The sequence below is a fragment of the Bufo gargarizans genome, unplaced genomic scaffold, assembly GCF_014858855.1.
Source record: "Bufo gargarizans isolate SCDJY-AF-19 unplaced genomic scaffold, ASM1485885v1 original_scaffold_998_pilon, whole genome shotgun sequence".
NCBI lineage: Eukaryota > Metazoa > Chordata > Amphibia > Anura > Bufonidae > Bufo > Bufo gargarizans.
This window is the reverse complement of record NW_025334788.1, coordinates 72389-90996: the sequence shown is the minus strand read 5'-3', so window position 1 is coordinate 90996 and position 18608 is coordinate 72389. Positions and strand designations below refer to the sequence as shown.

Sequence of the window (18608 nt, the reverse complement as noted above, 5' to 3'; positions counted from 1 at the left end):
TGGCGACTGACAAATAACGTGACCTCCTCAAAGGCCTGAGCAAATGGCAGGTATCACGCATGAGCTGCCACTGGCTGACATTGAAGTTACACAGAGGAGTACTTCTGTCCGCTTAGATCATCAAGAAATCGTTTATGGCCTTTCTCTGTTCGTATAGTCGGTCCAACTTATGGAATTCCAAAGGGTGGAAACGTTGCATATAAGCCTATGTTGGGGGATGCCGTTCTGCCGCTGCAGCTCAAGGAGGGTGTCCTTTGCGGAGTGGCTGAAGTGCATGCAAAGTTTCCTGGGCATTTTTAGGATGTCTTGCAGATCGGTGAAAGACTTCAGAAACCTCTTGACACCTAGATTCAACATGTGTGCCATGCAGGGCGCATGGCTCAGTCCTCCTTGATGCAGCACCGACATCATGTTCTTCCCGTTGTCGGTCACCATAGTTCCGATTTTCAGTTGTCGCGGAGAAAGCCAGGATTCGATTTCTTGATGAAGGACATGGAGCAGTTCCTCTCCAGTGTGACTCTGTTCACCCAGGCAAACGAGGTGCAGAACAGCATGACACCACCATGCTCTGTATATGTGATATGCTAGAGGGGCACTGTGAATTGTCCCTGCAGTGGAGGCTGTGGACATGGTGGAGGATGAGGAGGCAGAGGCGGACATTTTCGCAGAACCAATGGCGTGAGAACGTGGAGGCAGAAGCGGCATCACCTGGCCAAGTTGCTGGTGTGGCTGTGCAGGAACTACATTCACCCAGTGGGCCGTAAAGGACATGTATTGTCCCTGACCGTAGTTACAGCTCCACACATCGGCGCTGACTGAATGAATGACAAGTAGTGTTGATCGAGCATACTCGGCCGAATACCAGTTCGGCTCGAGCATCTCGGCCGAATACCAGTTCGGCCGAGTACCACATGTGCTCGAGCTCAATGCTCGAGACTCCTTCCTGCACGTTTCTTGGCTGCTATGCAGCCAATAAACATGCAGGTGGGTACTGCCTTCACTGTAATGCCGTAGTCATGTGGGTTACTGGCATTACAGTGATTGGCTGGCCGGAACGCGTCATCGGGTGCTATATAGCACCCCATGATGCGTGTTTGGCTCAGTCTTAGTCAGGGAGAGCTGGGCATATGAAGGGACAGACAGTGTAGTGAGTGTTATCAGAATAGTTTTTATCAGAAAATCGTTTCAGAGACCCAAAAGTCCTTTTAAGGACTATTGTGTGTGGCAGAAGCAATATCTATTTTTAGCGCAAACGGCGCTAAATAGCTAAGACTTTACAGACCCAAAAGTCCTTTTAAGGACTATTGTGTTTGGCAGCAAAATCTATTTTTAGCGCATCCTGCACTAAATAGCGTGCAAATGTTAGGCTGCTGCAGACAGTGATATTAGCGCCAAATCTCCCGTGTAAAGGGTGCAGATCTAAAAAATATCAGTGACATCCAGTGTACTTTTTCCGTAGACGGTGTCCACTCCAAACAGTTAAATTATCCGTGCCATAACTCCTGTGTGAATTGTGCGCATCCCACGTGTATGTGTGACATACTTTCAAGCATAAATAACATTTAATATGAAGGAGGCGAGCAATAAGAGACAGGGGAAGTGGCCGTGATGCTGATGGTTCAATCAGAGGCCGTGGCCCTGGGCGCATTGATACTGTGCCTGCTGCCAGAGCACAAGAAAAACATTCATCCACGATACCTAGCTTCATGTCCCAGTTTGCAGGGCAGCGCAGGACAACACTTGAAGTCAGACCAGTGCGACCAGGTGGTCGGTTGGATTGCAGCAGATAATGCTTCCAGACAGTTAAGCACCACCCTGTCTTCCACCAAGTCCAGTCTCAGTAGCCAAGAGTCTGGTCAACAACACAATCCTCATCCTGATCCGCCATGGAGAGCCTGGACAAACAAGTGATCCCACACTCGGATATTCCGAGGAGCTCTTTACATTGCCATTATTTTATTTGGCCATCTCGCCAAGCACGCTTGAAGAGGGACATGAGATCTTGTGCCCTGATTTCCAACCTCTAGAGCATCCACAGTCACAAGAAGATGACGGTGGGGAACGGCATTTAGTGTATAATGAGGTGGATGATGATGAGACACAGTTGCCAATTAGTCAACGGCAATTAGTGTCTCAAGAGGTTAATGATGAAGATAAGACACCGTTGTCAATCAATGAGGTTGTGGTTAGGTCAACAAATCAGGAGGATGATCAGAGTGAGGAAGTGGAAGAGGAGCTTCTGGACAAAGAGGTCACTGACCCAAACTGGGAAGGTGGCTACAAGCCGAGCAAGGAGAGCAGTACAGAGGGGGAGGGATCTGCAGCACTGCAACAGCTGGAAGAGGCAGTGGGGTGGCAAAAGGGAGAAGGCGGGCACCACTGAACAGGCAACTGTTCCACAATGCACTCCCTTGAGAAAATCTCAGTGTTCCGCAGTATGGCGCTTTTTTGAAGAAAGTGCGGACGACAAAAGAATAGTAGTACTGTGCCGTACCAAAATGAGCCGGAGCATGGACACTAGCAACCTCACCATCACCAGCATGATCTGCCACATGGCATCCAAGCAACGTAATAAGTGGGACGAACGCCTGGGTCCACAATCTGTGTCTGCGGGTCACACCACTGCCTCCTCTTCCCCATGTTATTTGCTGCTGGCCAATCCCCTGTCGAAGGCGCAGGCCCGGATGCCTCCCGCTCTGCGCCTGGACCTTCGCAAGCACCATCAGCGACCACATCCACTTCCCTATCCCAGCGCAGCATCCAAACGTCCTTACCCCGGGCATTTGAACACAAGCGCAAATACCCAGCCACCCACCAACAGGCCATAGCACCTTTCCAAATTACTGGCCCTGGAAATGTTGCCATTTAGGCTTGTGGACACTGAGGCCTTCTGCAGCCTGATGTCGGTGGCCGTCCTGCGTTACATTTGGCCAGAGACACTACATTACCCTGACGACACACTGGATCAACTTTGTGGAGGCCGGGAGCGAGTCGTACCCTGGGATGGCACAGGTGCTACCGACGCCGAATGATTGCGGGTCCTTCATCAATCAGGTTTTCCACCAGCACCTACGTTAGTTGCTCCAACCCCCACTTCTCCTCCTCCGCCTCCTCCTCCACTTCCACCTCCGAATTATCCGCGTGCAGCACCAGTGGTTCAGCGGTTTCTGAAATCCTACCCCAACTTGCCTAGGCTACTAGTGAAGGCGCGCCACGTGTATGCACATTTCCGCAAGACATTGACAGCTTCAGCCGGTCTGTCAACACTACAGCATCGCTTAAAATTGCCAGCTCACCGGCTGTTGTGCAACGTGAGCGTGCGCTGGAACTCAACATTCCACATGTTGGCCAGGCTTTGTGAACAGCAGAGGGCAGTAGTGAAATACCAGCTGCAACATGGTCGTCGTCTTTCCAGTCAGCTTTCCCTATTCACAAGCGAGGAGTGGGCATGGATGCCTGACCTCTGTGAGGTTTTAAAAAACTTTGAGGAATCAACACAGATGGTGAGCGGCAATAACGTTATCAGTGTAACCATCCCTCTTCTGTGTCTACTCAAACGCTCACTGCTCACAATTAAGGCGGACGCTTTGCCTGTGGAAGAGGTGGAAATGGGGAAGAAGACATTATACAGGGTTATACCAGACCACCCTCACTTCATCTTCTCAGCGCGAATTGGACGATGAAGAGGAGGAGGAGGAGACGGTTGCCTCTGCTACAGAGGGTAGTACCCATGTAAGTTTAATTCCATCTGTTCACCGTGTGTGGGCAGAAGAGGATGAGGAGATTGAGAGTCATCCTCCTGATGATCACAGCATAGTCTTGCTTGTTGGCACTCTGACACACATGGCTGACTTCATGTTAGGATGCCTTTCCCGCGACCCACTAGTTTTGCGCATTTTAGATAACACGGATTACTGGGTGTTCACCCTTCCCGACCACCGCTACAAAGAGAACTTCTCATCTCTCATTCCTCTGGTGCAGAGGACGAGCAAAACTGTGCAATATCAGAAGCTCCTTGTTGAAAAATTGCTCCAAAAATTTCCATCTGACAACGCTGGCGGCAGAGTCCGTAGTTCCTTGGGCAACTGAGGAGGGGAGACAAGGGGAACACATAGCAATTCTAAAAGAGGCAGGGCAACACTCTCCAAAGCCTGGGACAGTTTTGTGATGACCCACCAGCACCCTCACCCTGATGCTCGGCCTACTGTCACAAGGAAGGAAACATTTTGGAAGATGGTGAAGGAGTACATAGCAGACCGTGACAGCGTCCTCAATGATCCCTCAGTGCCTTACAACTACTGGATGTCCAAGCTGTACATGTGGCACGAAATACGCCTTGAAGGTGCTGGCCTGCCCTGCCGCCTGAGTTTTGTCTGAGCAAGTAATTAGTGCTGCTGGTGGCATAACAGATAAGCGCATCCACCTGTCAACTGAAAATGCTGACAGGTTCACTTATAAAAATTAACAAGGCCTGGATTGCCTCTGACTTCTCGACTTCACCAGAGGAAAGCTGAGCTGATAAACATAAAGGCACTTTAAATCAGTTTTTTTATAATGTACTCAATACACTGTATTCACATGCACCCCTTCTACCACAAAAAAGGGTATATGGTTAAATCTTCCGCTCACCTGCAGACCCTCGCATATCATTTTTTATAGGGTTAGTTCATCTGCAGGCCCTCACATATAATTATTTAGAGGGTCAGCTAACCTTCAGGTCCTTTCAAATAATGTTTTAGAGGGTCAGGTCACCTGCAGGCCCTCGGAAATAATATTTTAGAGGGTCAGCTCACCAGAAGGCCCTTAAAAAAAAATATTTTAGAGGGTAAGCTCACCAGAAGGCCCTCACCTACAATCTTTTAGGGCGTCAGCTCACCAGCAGGCCCTCACCTACAATATTTTAGATGGTCAGCTCACCTGCAGGCCCTTCGCAAATAATGTTTTATGGGTCAGCTCACCAGCAAGCCCTCACTTACAATCTTTTAGAGGGTCAGCTCACCTGCAGGCCCTAACCTACAATATATTTTTAGGGTCATCTCACCAGCAGGCCCTCATCTAAAATCTTTTAGAGGGTCAGCTGACCAGAAGGCCCTCACCTCCAATCTTTTAGAGGGTCAGGTCACCTGCAGGCCCTCTCAAATAATGTTTTAGAGGGTCAGCTCACCACAGGCCCTCACTTACAATCTTATAGAGGGTCAGCTCACTGGCAGGCCCTCGCAAATAATGTTTTAGAGAGTCAGCTCACCAGCAGGCCCTCACCTACAATCTTTTAGAGGGTCAGCTCACCTGCAAGCCCTCACAAATAATGTTTTAGGTGGTCAGCTCTGCAGAAGACCCTCACCTACAATATTTTATAGGGTCAGCTCACCAGCAGGCTCTCACCTACAATATTTTAGAGGGTCAGCTCACCAGCAGGCCCTCACCTACAATCTTTTAGAGGGTCAGCTCACCTGCAGGCCCTCGCAAATAATGTTTTAGAGGGTCAGCTCACCAGCAGGTCCTCACTAACAATCTTTTAGAGGGTCACCTCCCCTGCAGGCCCTCGCAAATAATATTTTAGAGGGTTAGCTCACCAGCAGGCCCTCACCTACAATATATTAGAGGGTCAACTCACCTGCAGGCCCTCGCAAATAATGTTTTAGAGGGTCAGCTCATCAGCAGGCCCTCGCCCATAATGTTTTAGGTGGTCAGCTCGGCAGCAGACCCTCACCTACAATATTTTAGAGGGTCAGCTCACCAGCAGGCCCTCATCTAAAATCTTTTAGAGTGTCAGTTCACCAGCAGGCCCTCATCTACAATCTTTTAGAGGGTCAGCTCACCTGCAGGCCCTCGCAAATAATGTTTTAGAGGGTCATCTCACCAGCAGGTCCTCACTAACAATCTTTTAGAGGGTCAGCTCCCCTGCAGGCACTCGCAAATAATATTTTAGAGGGTCAGCTCACCAGCAGGCCCTCACCTACAATATATTAGAGGGTCAGCTCACCTGCAGGCCCTCGCAAATAATGTTTTAGAGGGTCAGCTCATCAGCATGCCCTCGCATATAATGTTTTAGATGGTTAGCTCGGCAGCAGACCCTCACCTATAATGTTGTAGATGGTCAGCTCGGCAGCAGGCCCTCGCCCCTAATGTTTTAGATGGACACCAGTAGGTCCTTGCTCCTAATGTGTGTCATGGTCTTACCTCCTGGCTGTTCCCTTCGTTTGACATGTGCTGGCGGCCATCTTGGTTTCTGGGTTTTCTTGTAGCCTCCCACCCTGCGGCTCCTCCTTCCCACTGGGAGGAGCTGGAAGCCTAGCTCATATATATAGGAGGTCTGTGGCTTCAGTTCCTTGCTTGGTCCTCCTGTGTTCACATGCTTCCAAGACTGCTGCTTCTTCTGGTTCCTGATCCTGGCCTCGTCTGACTACCCCGTTGGTTCCTGATTCCGGCTTCGTCTGACTACCCCGTTGATTCCTGATTCCGGCTTCGTCTGACTACCCCGTTGGTTCCTGATTCCGGCTTCGTCTGACTACCCCGTTGGTTCCTGTTCCTGGCTTCGTCTGACTACCCTTCTGGTTCCTGACCTCTGTCTCCGCAAGACCCTGCTTCGGTTTAGCCATCCGTTCGGACTTTGCTTACGGCTTGCTCTTCAATAAACCTTCTTATTTTCCACTTATCTCTTGTTGTACGTCTGGTTCATGGTTCCATGACAATGTGTTAGGGGGTCATCAGCAGGCCATCAATCATAATTTTTCAAGGATGTGTGTGATGCCCTCCTTTATGTGTAATAAAGGGTGTATTGGAGTGCTGGTTCCTTGTAATTTTTGGCAGCCCTTTTATTTAGTGCATAGGCTTTATGAGTATAGGAGTCCCACTACCTGAAATATTGCACCACAATGTGAATGAGGCCCTCCATTATGTGATATACAGGTTGTATCGGAGTGCCTCTTCCTTGTAATTTTTGGCAGCACTTGCACTTTATATACAAGTAAATAAACAGGAAAGAATGTTTCCTAACAATTTTCCATTTAAAATCGATTTTATCTGCGGTTTTGTGCGTATAATTGTCAGTCTACTGAAACAAGATCGTTCCCAGCAGCAACCTGGGAGTCCAAGATGCATGCAGACATCCTCCCCATGTTGTTCCTGAACCATTTGGGTAGTGTTTTCATCAATTTCTGACTTTTTCCTATGAACCAGGCACCCTCCCCTCTTCAGAGCAGGTGGTGCCTGATTTAATGCTCGGGTTCTATCATTGACTTCCATTATACTCCGAGCACCCGAGCATCCCAATGTGTTCAGCCCGAGCACCCAAGCACTTTGTTGCTCGATCAACACTACTGACAAGGAGTAGTAGGAGGAGCAGGAGCATCTAGACCAGCAGGAAAGGACTGACAGCTCCCTTCGACTGAGGTGGTGGAGCCTTGACTGCCTGAAATCGGGTGCGTGCCCCTGGGTGATGGATCAGTTTCTGCGGCAAGCTGGACCACCACATCGGAGCCATGGTTCTTCCACGCCACTTTATAGTGACGCTGCATATGTTGACACAGGGCCGTGGCACCCTGGCCACGGTTCATCTTCTGCCCACAGATTCTACAAATGGACATGTTCATCTCCTCGGGCGGCTTAACAAAACTGCCACACCGCCAAGTAGGTGATTTTACCCCCAACAATACGCACTGACTGACTGCTACCGCCGCTGCTTCTGTGAAGCCCTGCACCACTACTTTCCGGGCAGGTAGGCTCCTGCGAAGCGGGTGGTCTACCCTGGGCACGTATGGCTCCCAACCGCCCACTGCTGCCACTCTGCTGATTCCTGGCCATGCTAGTGACTTGCTGGCTCCGCCGTTGCCTCACGGGTAAGCAGCCATCCTCTTCTCCCGATGATGAGGAAGCCCCTAATTCACCCGGCTCCCAAGTGCGATCAACTACATCATTATCGAGTACTGTTTGCACATCACTGATGTCCCCCTCAATGGTCTCTGGATTAGGAGCCTGACCACTCGCAACACCAGCTCCTACGCAACGTATAGTGGAGCTGAGTCCACAGCATATAATATTTATTTGACTGAGGGAACAGAAAAGGACAGAGGCAGGTTGAAGACATGTGAGGACACAGGCCATGCCAACTAAGGGTTGTGTCTGACGAACCCACCAACTCTTGGCTGTTGGTGTCTGATGTCACTTGAGACGAAGTGGATGACCGAGTCAACCATTCAGGAACCCCTGGTTTGCTGCTCAAGACACGACCGCTAGATGACACCGGGAGCTCAGGCCTCTTGCTGCGACTCCTGCTGCCACGACCCCTTACTCTGCTGCGACCTGTGCCTGCACCAGAAACATTTAGGCCTCTGCCACTCCCTTATGCAGGACCTGGCACTTCTCTGTCTGACATACTGTTAGATCAAATAAATAATTAAAAAATAAATTTAAGCACCCCAAAATGCTCACTTTTCTCACTTCAGCACACAACGGCTAAAAAGCCCCTTTTTTAACCACTGATACATGCCAAAAACAGCTTTAGAACATATAACTGCACCGCTGAATGGCAGATAATATATATTTTTGTGCCACTAATACATGCCAAAAGGGCTATAGAACATATAACTGCACATCTAAACAGCAAATAATATATTTTTTTTGTGACTAATAAATGCTAAAAAGGGCTTTAGAACATATAACTGCACCGCTGAACAGCAAATAGTATATATTTTTTTGCCATTAATACACACCAAAAAGGGCTTAAGAACATATAACTGCAATGCTGAATGGCAAATAATATATATTTTTTGGCCACTAGTACACACCAAAAAGGGCTGCAATTTACGCACTTCACCACACAACGGCTAATAAGCCCTTTTTTCCACTAATACAAGCCAAAAAATGCTTTAGAACATATAACTGCACCGCACAAGGGCAAATAAGACATATAAATATTTCCTTGTAATAAACCCTGTTAATGTCTGTATCAAACAGCACTTGCACCCTAATAAGAACAGTTTGCTGGAATTACAGAGCTGTATATTGGCAATTTGGATCCCCAGTCAGTGCAGCAAGGTGTAATAGGATTGTTCCTATTACCCAGGCTGTAACCTCCCTTACTGTACTCTATTCTGCTTCAATGCTGTGGAATGATTCCTCCCTATTCTCTCCCTGAACTTCTATACAGCAAAATAAAAGTTTTAAAGTCTTTCCTAGCACTATCCCTAGCGCCTGCTGACGTCTCTCCCTGCACTAAGTACACTGGAAAATGGCAAATTCGAGAATTTGTGATCTCCAGTCATTATTTACTAAATAGCAAAAATCGGCAATGTAATATTATAAAAATTAGATTAGAATATTCGCGATCAACACCAAGGGGTAGGCAACTTTCCTATTGGTTGCTAGGGATGTTCCTAAGTGTCGATAGTCATGATAAATTCACGATTAGAATATTCGCGATCAACGCTCTTTTCGAATACGAAAATATAGCACTATATTCGAAATATTCGCACATTCTCAAAATGGCGATATTCGCAATTAAAATTTGCGATTCGAATATTCGCACTCAACACTAATCAGAGGGACATTGCTGCAAACTAATTGCTTAGCTCATGCTTGAACATCTGGGGGAAATTTCACTGTGTACAGATAATTGCTGGATGTACTACAACTCCTATAAAGTGCACAGTAAAGAGACACTTTTGTAAAGTTCAATCTGGCCTGGTTACCAACACCGCACACTAGCCATTGCACCATTTCAAGCCCTGCTTTGCACCCACATGGGCATTTAAGGGCACAACAAAATTACCATTGGGCAGGGGCTCTTGCTACAGGGAGTGCTCTGTGGGAAAAAAAGGTTGCTGTTCCTTCACTGCTCCGACCCCAGGGAACAACAGCCTAAGGGAGTACACTGTTACACATCATCATCAGGGCTGCTACTACTCCCATCTTCCGTTCTGACTCAGGGGCTCGCTGCAGGGCATGGTATGGTAATTGCAATAAATAGGAGCCAGTGTCCATAGACGAATACAGTCTTTAGAGGAGGACCTCTTACAGAAACAGGGAAGTGATAAAGTCCTGAATACAGAGTCTATACACATAGGGACACATTTATTTAGACCAGAGTTTTAGACACCGGTCTTAATAAACCCCTAAGGCTACTTTCACAGTAGCGTGTTTGCTGGATCCGTCATGGTTCAGCAAAAACGCTTCCAGTACTGATAATATAACCATCTACATCCGTCATGATCGGAACCGGTTGTATTATCTTTCACATACCCAAAACGGATCCGTCATGAACTCCATTGAAAGTCAATGGGGGACGGATCCGTTTTCTATTGTGTCAGATTGTGTCTGGGAAAACAGATCCGTCCCCATTGACTTGCATTGTGGATCTTGATGGATTCGTCTTGATCTGCATCCCAGGACGGAAAGCAAACCGCAGCATGCTACAGTTTGCTCTTCAGTATGAGAACTAAACGGAATGCATTTTGGAGCGCTCCGTTCTGTTCAGTTACGTTTTGTTCCCATTGACAATGAATGGGGACAAAACGGAAGTGTTTTTTTTTTTTTTTTCAGTATTGAGACCCTATGACGGATCTGAAAACTGGAAAATATTAATGCTAGTGTGAAAGCAGCCTTAGCTAGCAGTGGTTCTGCGGGAGTTATGAAGAGGCGCTGGTCCCTCCATAACTTCGGCGCATCCATCTCCAGTTCTAAATGTAAAATGGCTTCCTTGCTATCTAACATTTAGACCTTTTTCTAAGTCTAAAACAGGCATAGAAAATGGTAAGTGAGATTGGCCTGCCGGCCCGTCCCCTTCCTCGCCCACACCACGCCCGCAATTTTAGACCTGCCGTTAGCAGGCAGAAGTCACAAATAATCTGCGCCTGAAATACGCTTAATTTACGCGTATTTCAGCATAGTAAGTGACCCTTATAGTATATAGTGTTGTCATCTATATGTCTTATATCTGAAATATATCTTTAACTTTTCATATTTCATTGAATTCAGCTCCACTTACGTAAGCCTCCCTGTCGGATATCTTCACGTTCTGCCCCATGTATGATAAACACTGGGTTCTTCTTTAATGCCTGTAAAATAAAACACACTTTTTTTTTTTTTGTCAGCAGTTCATAAACCCAAATCATTACCTAAAAATACTTTATAATCATCGGCAAAGACATTTATACAGCACAGCTAATGAGATCACTATCGGTGGAAAGTCCCATGGACATGTTCCTGCAGTGATCCACTAGGACGCTGCTAGTGGATGAAGTTGGAAGAATGCGCTGTATATTTCTGAAGATTAGGTTTGCATTGTTTTTTACTATAGACATGGGCTTTAAGCTGAAGCAATGCCTCTGAAATGCTGGGCTTGGCCTCCGCTCTGTACAGTCAGTCATAGAGCACAGTCTGAGCTTGAGTCTGACACGCTGCTGAAGGAGTTGCATCCAGTCTTGACAATCAGAACCAGCTCGTTTGAGACCCAAAGCAGACTCCAGTTAGTGAACCCCTGAGGTGGTGTGCAAATAAGGAACCCCTGAGCAGTGATGGCCAGTGCGCATTGTTCGCCCGCGAACATATGCGGGCTGCCATCTGTTTTCACAAGTCCGGCGAGGCACAGGTAAGCCCTTACCTGTACCTGTGCTGCGAGCCGGTCTGAAAACAAATGCGGTCACCGGGAGCAGACAGTTCAGAGAACAGCCCGATGAAGGCCCCCCGGTGGCTGTTCTCGGAACTGCCTGCTCCCGCTGACCGCACTTGTTTTCAGACCGGCTCACGCACAGGCACAGGTAAGGGCTTACCTGTGCCTCGCCGGACGCGTGAAAAAAGATGGCAGCCCGCATATGTTCGCGGGCGAACAATGCGAACTGGCCATTACTGCCCCTGAGGTGGTTGAGCAGCTGTAAGACGGAGTGCAATGATTTAGCCTGTGAGGGTAATGCACATTTATGGATGCTGGACCTCACAGCCCTGGTTAGAGTACCTTTGAATTCTCGCAGCCCTTTCCTGCTTAATTTGTAGTGCTGGTTTTGGAGTTGCATCTTGTTAAAAAAAAAAAATTACATCTCAGGTGGGCTCCAAAGATAACCCCTGCTTTAGCCAGTATTCGTTGAAACTGGGCCTCCATTTTGTGTGGAGCTGTTTGTGACCTTTGCACTTCAGTAAAGACTCTCCATTTTGTTAAACTGCACTTGGTTGCCTGTCTCCCATCTTATAACTCCGCACTACGACACCATCAAGGCACCCCTCCATCCATCAGACAGGAGACACCGATAGGGTGTGCCCCAGGGAGACTGTTGCCAGTCACAACAACTAGGTGCACACCATCCCTGTGACAGCCCTGGGAGCAAGGAAGAAGGATCCAGCCACCATGAGTGTGCGAGGGGCGGCCGTGTCCCAGGGCCCTCTATGTCGCGTCCTAGGTGTAGCAAATGCCGAGTGGTATGTTGCGGCCTAAAATGTCTCTTTATGTGTGTCACGATGCTCCTACCTAGATACCGTTGGACCCCAGGCTTTGGCTCCGAAGCAATAAATAGGGGGAATAATTGAGGAATTTGAAAAAATAACTTGAGTCCAGACCTTGAGATGAAGTTCAACAGTTTTACTTGCATAAACATTTACTTGCATAAATGGTTTACAGGCTTTGTCTTGGTCCCCTCAGACTTTCTCTGGGTTGCTGTATGTGTATGAGACAATGGCGGATTCGGGGGAGAAGGGGGCAATTCCCCCCCCCCCCCCCCGAGAATACAGTGAGATCCAGGGGCAGACTGACCATTCCTGACCATTCGGCGGTGGTGGCAGAGGCAGGGAGAGATGAGCGCTTCCACTGTGGAAGTGCTTATCTCTATATTCATGTGATAAACGGTGCTGGGCAGGGAAGAGGCGTCTCCCTTGCCCGTTCCTCTGATAGGATACAGGCACTAGGCCTGCAGCCTATCAGAGGCTGTTGCAGGCGGCGCAATGATGTCATCGCACCGCCTGAGCCGTACAGAGCGGGACACAGGCCAGAAGAGGCCTGCATTGCATCGCAGTGTCATGGTTAGTAAGGTAAGTATAAGTGTTTATTGTTTTAATTATTTTTAGTACAGTATGGCAAGAAGGGGGGTGGGGCCCTATATACTGGCACATTATGGGGGGGGCACTATGGAGAGGGGGGAAGGAGCACTATGGTGGCATCTAATGGGGGCCCTATATACTGGCACTTTATGGGGGGCATTATGGAGAAGGGGAAGGAGCACTATGGGGGCATCTAATGGGGGCACTATATACTGGCACATTATGGGGGGCACTATGGAGAAGGGAAGAAAGAGCACTATGGGGGCATTATATAGGGGCATTTAATACTGGCACCCATTTTGGTGCCACTATGGGGAAGGGGGGAGTGAAGCATTATGGGGGTATCTGTGTGGGGCAGTCTATAGGGGCATTTTATATTGCCACATTATGAAGGGCACTATCGGGACGGGGAAGAGCACTATGGGGGCATCTTCTGGGGGCACTATATAGGACAGGTAGGAGCACTATGGAGGCATCTTCTGGGGGCACTATATAGGACGGGGAGGAGCACTATAGGGGCATCTTCTGGGGGCACTATATAGTACAGGTAGGAGCACTATGGGGGCATCTTCTGGGGGCACTATATAGGACAGGGAGGAGCACTATGGGGGCATCTTCTGGGGGCACTATATAGGAGTATTTTATACTGGCACAAAATATATGGCCACCTTAGCTCAACTGGGGGCACAAAGTGTTTTTTGTAGTGGCACACAGTACGGGTCATTGGATCACATGAGGGCACTCTGGCGACATTGACTCTACTGGGGGCACTAAGATGAGTTTTTTTTTGTTTTTTTACTGCCACACAACAGAGAATTTTTGTACTGGCGCACATTATAAGGGGGCTTTATTACAACTGGGGGACTATGGGAGCATTATTACTTCTGGAACACAATTACTGTTGGGGCACTGTAGGAGCACTATTACTACTAAGTGCACTCTGGCACAGAATTATTACTATTGTTGTGATTTTGGGGAGCACTATTACTGTGGGGGAGCCCTGGCACAGTATCAGCTTAGCACAGTTATTTTTGGAGGACATTATGTTTACACTATTCGTGTCAGGGGCACTATTTGCTGGGTGCAGTTATTTTTTAGAGAATTGTGTTCCAATAATTATTATTGAAGGGGGCGCTATCTGGGTGTAACTAGTATTTTCAAGGGGTTTATCTGTTTCTACAGTATAGTTTTGTGGGACACAGCATCTCAGTATTGGGGGGCATGATAGGATGTTGAGAAGGTGGGAGGAAAAGTAGGAAACTAAGATTTCTGTCAAACTCTGCAGAGATGAAAGATGGCTGAAAGAAATCATCATGGTGGTCTGGGCTTAATGGAGAAGATGAAGAAAGAGAACATCTACATCAAATAAGACGTCACTAGATGTAAGAGGTATGGGCGTGATATATGGGTTGGGCTGTGTGTGGGTGTGGCTTGAGGGTGAGCGGAGACACAGGGGCCCCATAATCTCCTATTGCCTGGGAAAGTGCCCCTCCCGTGACCAGGCTCTGGATCCGCCACTGGTACCCGGTGACATGTATGTAGTCAGAAAACTAGCACTTCTGGAGCCTTAGGTATGCCAAGGGAAAAAGGTTTACTTAAAAGAACTGTCTGAATAAAATTGATGCACTACTGAAGATCCCTAGAGGGTGGAGCATGACACAGGAAATAATAGAGAATTGTTGGGTCCTATTCCCTCCCACCCCCACACGTCGTACATTAGGTGTAATTTATTGTAACATTGTTCAGTGCATCAGTCACATTGTATGTAATGGCTGTCTGTGAGCAGCATATTACAACACAGGATAAGGTGTTTCATATAGTTTTGTGGGGAAAGATTTAGTATAACTTGTGATTTACCAGTATCAATCCCTGCTCCTTACAATAGGTCCAGAGGGCAGTCCCACTTGGTTAGACCGCCAATCAGACTCCAATACCATCTCAAGTTATACTGAAACTAACGATATATATATATATATATATATATAATTTGAAGAAAGTGAGGAAGCAGCACACTGTATAAGCAGGGGGTGCACGTCCGGCCAATGTGGACCAGCACCTAGGTCCAATGTACTAGACGTGAAAAATAGCCAGCAGCACTGCTGGCTATTTTTCACGTCCTACATATATATATATATATATATATACACATATATATATATATATATATATATATCAATCCGCTCAGCTTCACCTGTTAAAACATGGTGTCAAAATAGCAGCACATTCAACGGGAGCAATCCGAACAGGAATCAGTTCAGAGAATGTACAGTAATGATATCATTTCACATATTTAACTTGTTTCCTACCTCCTCCTCTAAAAAAAAAAAAAAGAAGAAGAATATACATAGACATTAGTCTTAAACAGGTTCTTACCGAAGCCCTCGTCCACACGAGCCCCTTTACGTTTTCTGACTTTGGACCATATTTGTTAAAGCCCATAGAGGCCGGAGCAGCGGGAAAAATTGGATCTTCAAATAAAGTGCCAGAGGCCAAGCATTTTGCCCTCAGTTTCTCAAAGTCTTGATCCTTAAATTTTATTGGGTTGTTGATGGAGCCAAGAGGCGCAGCTTTAGAGGCAACTCCGGACATGATGTGAAGCTCTCTGCGCTGTAGTGAATGATTATAGAGAATCCGCAGGGAGGTATTTATACTGAGTTATATGCTAAATAAAACCCTGGAGATATGGATCACACTGGTGGGGTGAGGTATAGCTGTGTTTATCTGGCTATGCACACATTTAACGATTCCTAAAAATACCTAATGTCTTATCTTTATTATTAACCCCTTCAGTACCAAGCCACTTCTCACCTTAAATCCCAGGCTGTCACTGTATGTGGTAATAACTTTGGAACGCTTTTACTTATCCAAGCCATTCTGAGATTGTTTTCTCGTGACACATTGTACTTCATGAGTCACTTTCATGTGTTAAATTTGAGTCAAAATATTTAATTTTTATTTATTAAAAATTCCAAATTTAGACCTGAAAATCTACGCTAAATTACTGGCGAACAGGTTGGCGGAGATCGTCCCGTCCCTGATTGCCCCTGATCAAGTGGGTTTCGTTGCAGGTAGGCAAATCACTGACAACTCTAGAAGAGTATTAAACCTTCTTGATAGAGTCAACAGTCTGCGAGTACCCACGGTGTTCCTTACGCTGGATGCCGAGAAGGCATTCGACCGAGTTAATTGGTCGTTTGCCTTCTCGGTGCTCCAAAAGATGGGATTCCCTGCTGATGTCATCAAAGCTATAGGAGCATTGTATAGGGGCCCTGCTGCTCGAGTTTTGACCAATGGGGAACTGTCAGACCCCTTTATCCTTTCAAATGGAACTAGGCAGGGATGTCCCCTATCCCCCCTCATATTTATTTTATCCTTAGAGCCGTTAGCACAAGCTATCAGACAAAATGGGAGTATCTCGGGAGTCCAGATTGGTGATAGGCAACACACTCTTTCACTATATGCGGATGACATAATCCTTTCCCTAACCAACCCGGCCGTATCCCTCCATGAGCTAAAAAAGGTCATACACACATATGGCTCTTTGTCATTTTATAAGCTTAATGAGAGCAAGTCCCAAGCCCTCCCCCTTTTTATACCCAATCATACCCTGAACCAGTTAAAACAGTCCTACTCTTGGGATTGGCAAACATCAGGAGTTCAATACCTTGGGGTCCAACTTACCCCCACTATCCCAAAATTGTACGAAGCGAATTTTCCTATTTTCCTCATAGATCTCCAAAAAGAATTGGATAACATAATGAAAACAGAGCTTTCATGGTTGGGCAGGGTGTCAGCCTTTCAGCAGCATGTGCTCCCTAAGCTTCTTTATTTGTTCAGAATTCTCCCATTGGACCTTCCCAGCTCCTTCTTTAATACTGTTAACAAACTTCTGAATAAGTTTATCTGGAAGAAGGGCCCACCTCGCATCGCTAAATCAATAATGTCCAAATTTAGGAAAGTGGGAGGCCTAAATCTTCCAAATATTTTTGATTACTACCTTGCCACTAGAGTACACCAACTTAAGGAAGGGTGGGTCGCGGATAGTTCCAAACATTGGGTCAATATTGAACAGACACTTGCCCCTACCCATAATTTGAAGGCTATATTGTTAGCCTCTCTTTTCAAGGAACCATCACCACACTCCCTCCCGTATTTAATCTCTGCCTCTTTGAAAGCCTGGAAAAAATACCATGGAGGTGAGCACAAGACATCTGTTTCCATAGCAAAAATCACTCCAATAGAGGCGTTGCAATACCTTATCCCTGATCTCTCTCTAGAGGGATGGAAAAAGGAGGGAATAGTAACGGTGGCGGAGTTGCTAAATTTGGAGGATCTTGACTCCTTTGAAAACTTGCAAAAAAGGTTCAAAATACACAAAAACGACTTTTACAAGTATTTGAGAGTTTGCCACCTCTTAGCCACAAATCCTACGCTACGGGTCCATTCACATACGGAACTCCTGTGCCAATGGAACTTAACACAGTCCAAGTGGAAGGGAGTCCGTCCTCTATATACATTCTTGGGCAAGAAAAACTCATTTGTAAAAACCACACCCATTATCTCGTGGGAACAGGATCTTGGTCGCAGCATCCCCCCAGCGCAGTGGTCCACAGCTATCACATATGCAACTAAACGACTGAAATGCGTATCTCACCTTGAAGCATATTCGAAAACTCTACTCAGATGGTACTTCACCCCTCTGAAATTGAGCCGCATTTATCCTGGCTTGGCGCCGCTGTGCTGGAGGGGATGTGGGGGCAGAGGGTCCCTTATGCACATATTATGGAGCTGTCCCTTGCTAAAAGATATATGGTCTAGCATCTTCCAGCTAGTGTCAAAGTTAACGGGCCGTGAGCTAAACAGTGACCCGGCTTTGGCCTTGCTCTTTATTAACATTACAGAGATCCCATATGATTTTAGGACCATTGCCATGCACTTATTCCTAGCCACAAAGTTGGCCATAACTAGGAACTGGAAAAGTTCATCAATCCCGACTATACAGGAGATCATAAACTCAGTGGACACTACTAGGTCTTTTGAAAAAAGGTTAGCACACAAAAACTTTGCGGTACGCAAATTTGAAAGGGAGTGGGCACAGTGGAGTGGTAACCCCAGTGATCAATAGATGGTCTCTAACCCCCAATAATCATATATGGTGTTTACATTGTCATTACTTACTTGCATTATCTTATGCCTTGATATACACTCAGAAGCCTCTATATTCTACACAGAGTCTGCCTCTCTGCCTTTTCTTTATTTATTTTCTAGTTTCTCTGTCCATTTCTCCATGTTTATTCTGTAAGATCTGGTCATTGGATTGTACTGATGTTATACTAACCTATTGTACAGATGTAATCTTTGGAGTACATGATTCCACCTGGTACATGCAAACGAGCATATTAGTGTAATATAATATAACCCATTGCACGGGTGATATGTACGATCCCTCTGATCATTGTATTTTCTTGGATTTAGAAAAAAATCTCAATAAAGATATATTGAAAGATAAAAATACCAAATTTACCCAAAATTTTGAAAAATGTAAATTTCTCTACTTTTAAAACAGATAGTGATACCTCCTAAAA

General features: G+C 46.6%; 1 protein-coding gene across 1 annotated transcript in view; it reads right to left on the bottom strand.

Moving 5' to 3' along the window:
• LOC122924302 (calpain-8-like) overlaps nucleotides 1-15654 on the bottom strand; it is a 77491-nt gene extending 61837 nt beyond the window's left edge. Inside the window, exons 1-2 of the mRNA XM_044275254.1 lie at nucleotides 15397-15654; nucleotides 10985-11054 (exon numbers count right to left, since the gene is read on the bottom strand). Coding sequence (XP_044131189.1) covers nucleotides 10985-11054; nucleotides 15397-15612 — 286 coding nt within the window. The 5' untranslated portion in view covers nucleotides 15613-15654. The remainder of the gene's footprint in view (nucleotides 1-10984; nucleotides 11055-15396) is intronic.
• Between the last annotated feature and the right edge of the window lie 2954 nt (nucleotides 15655-18608).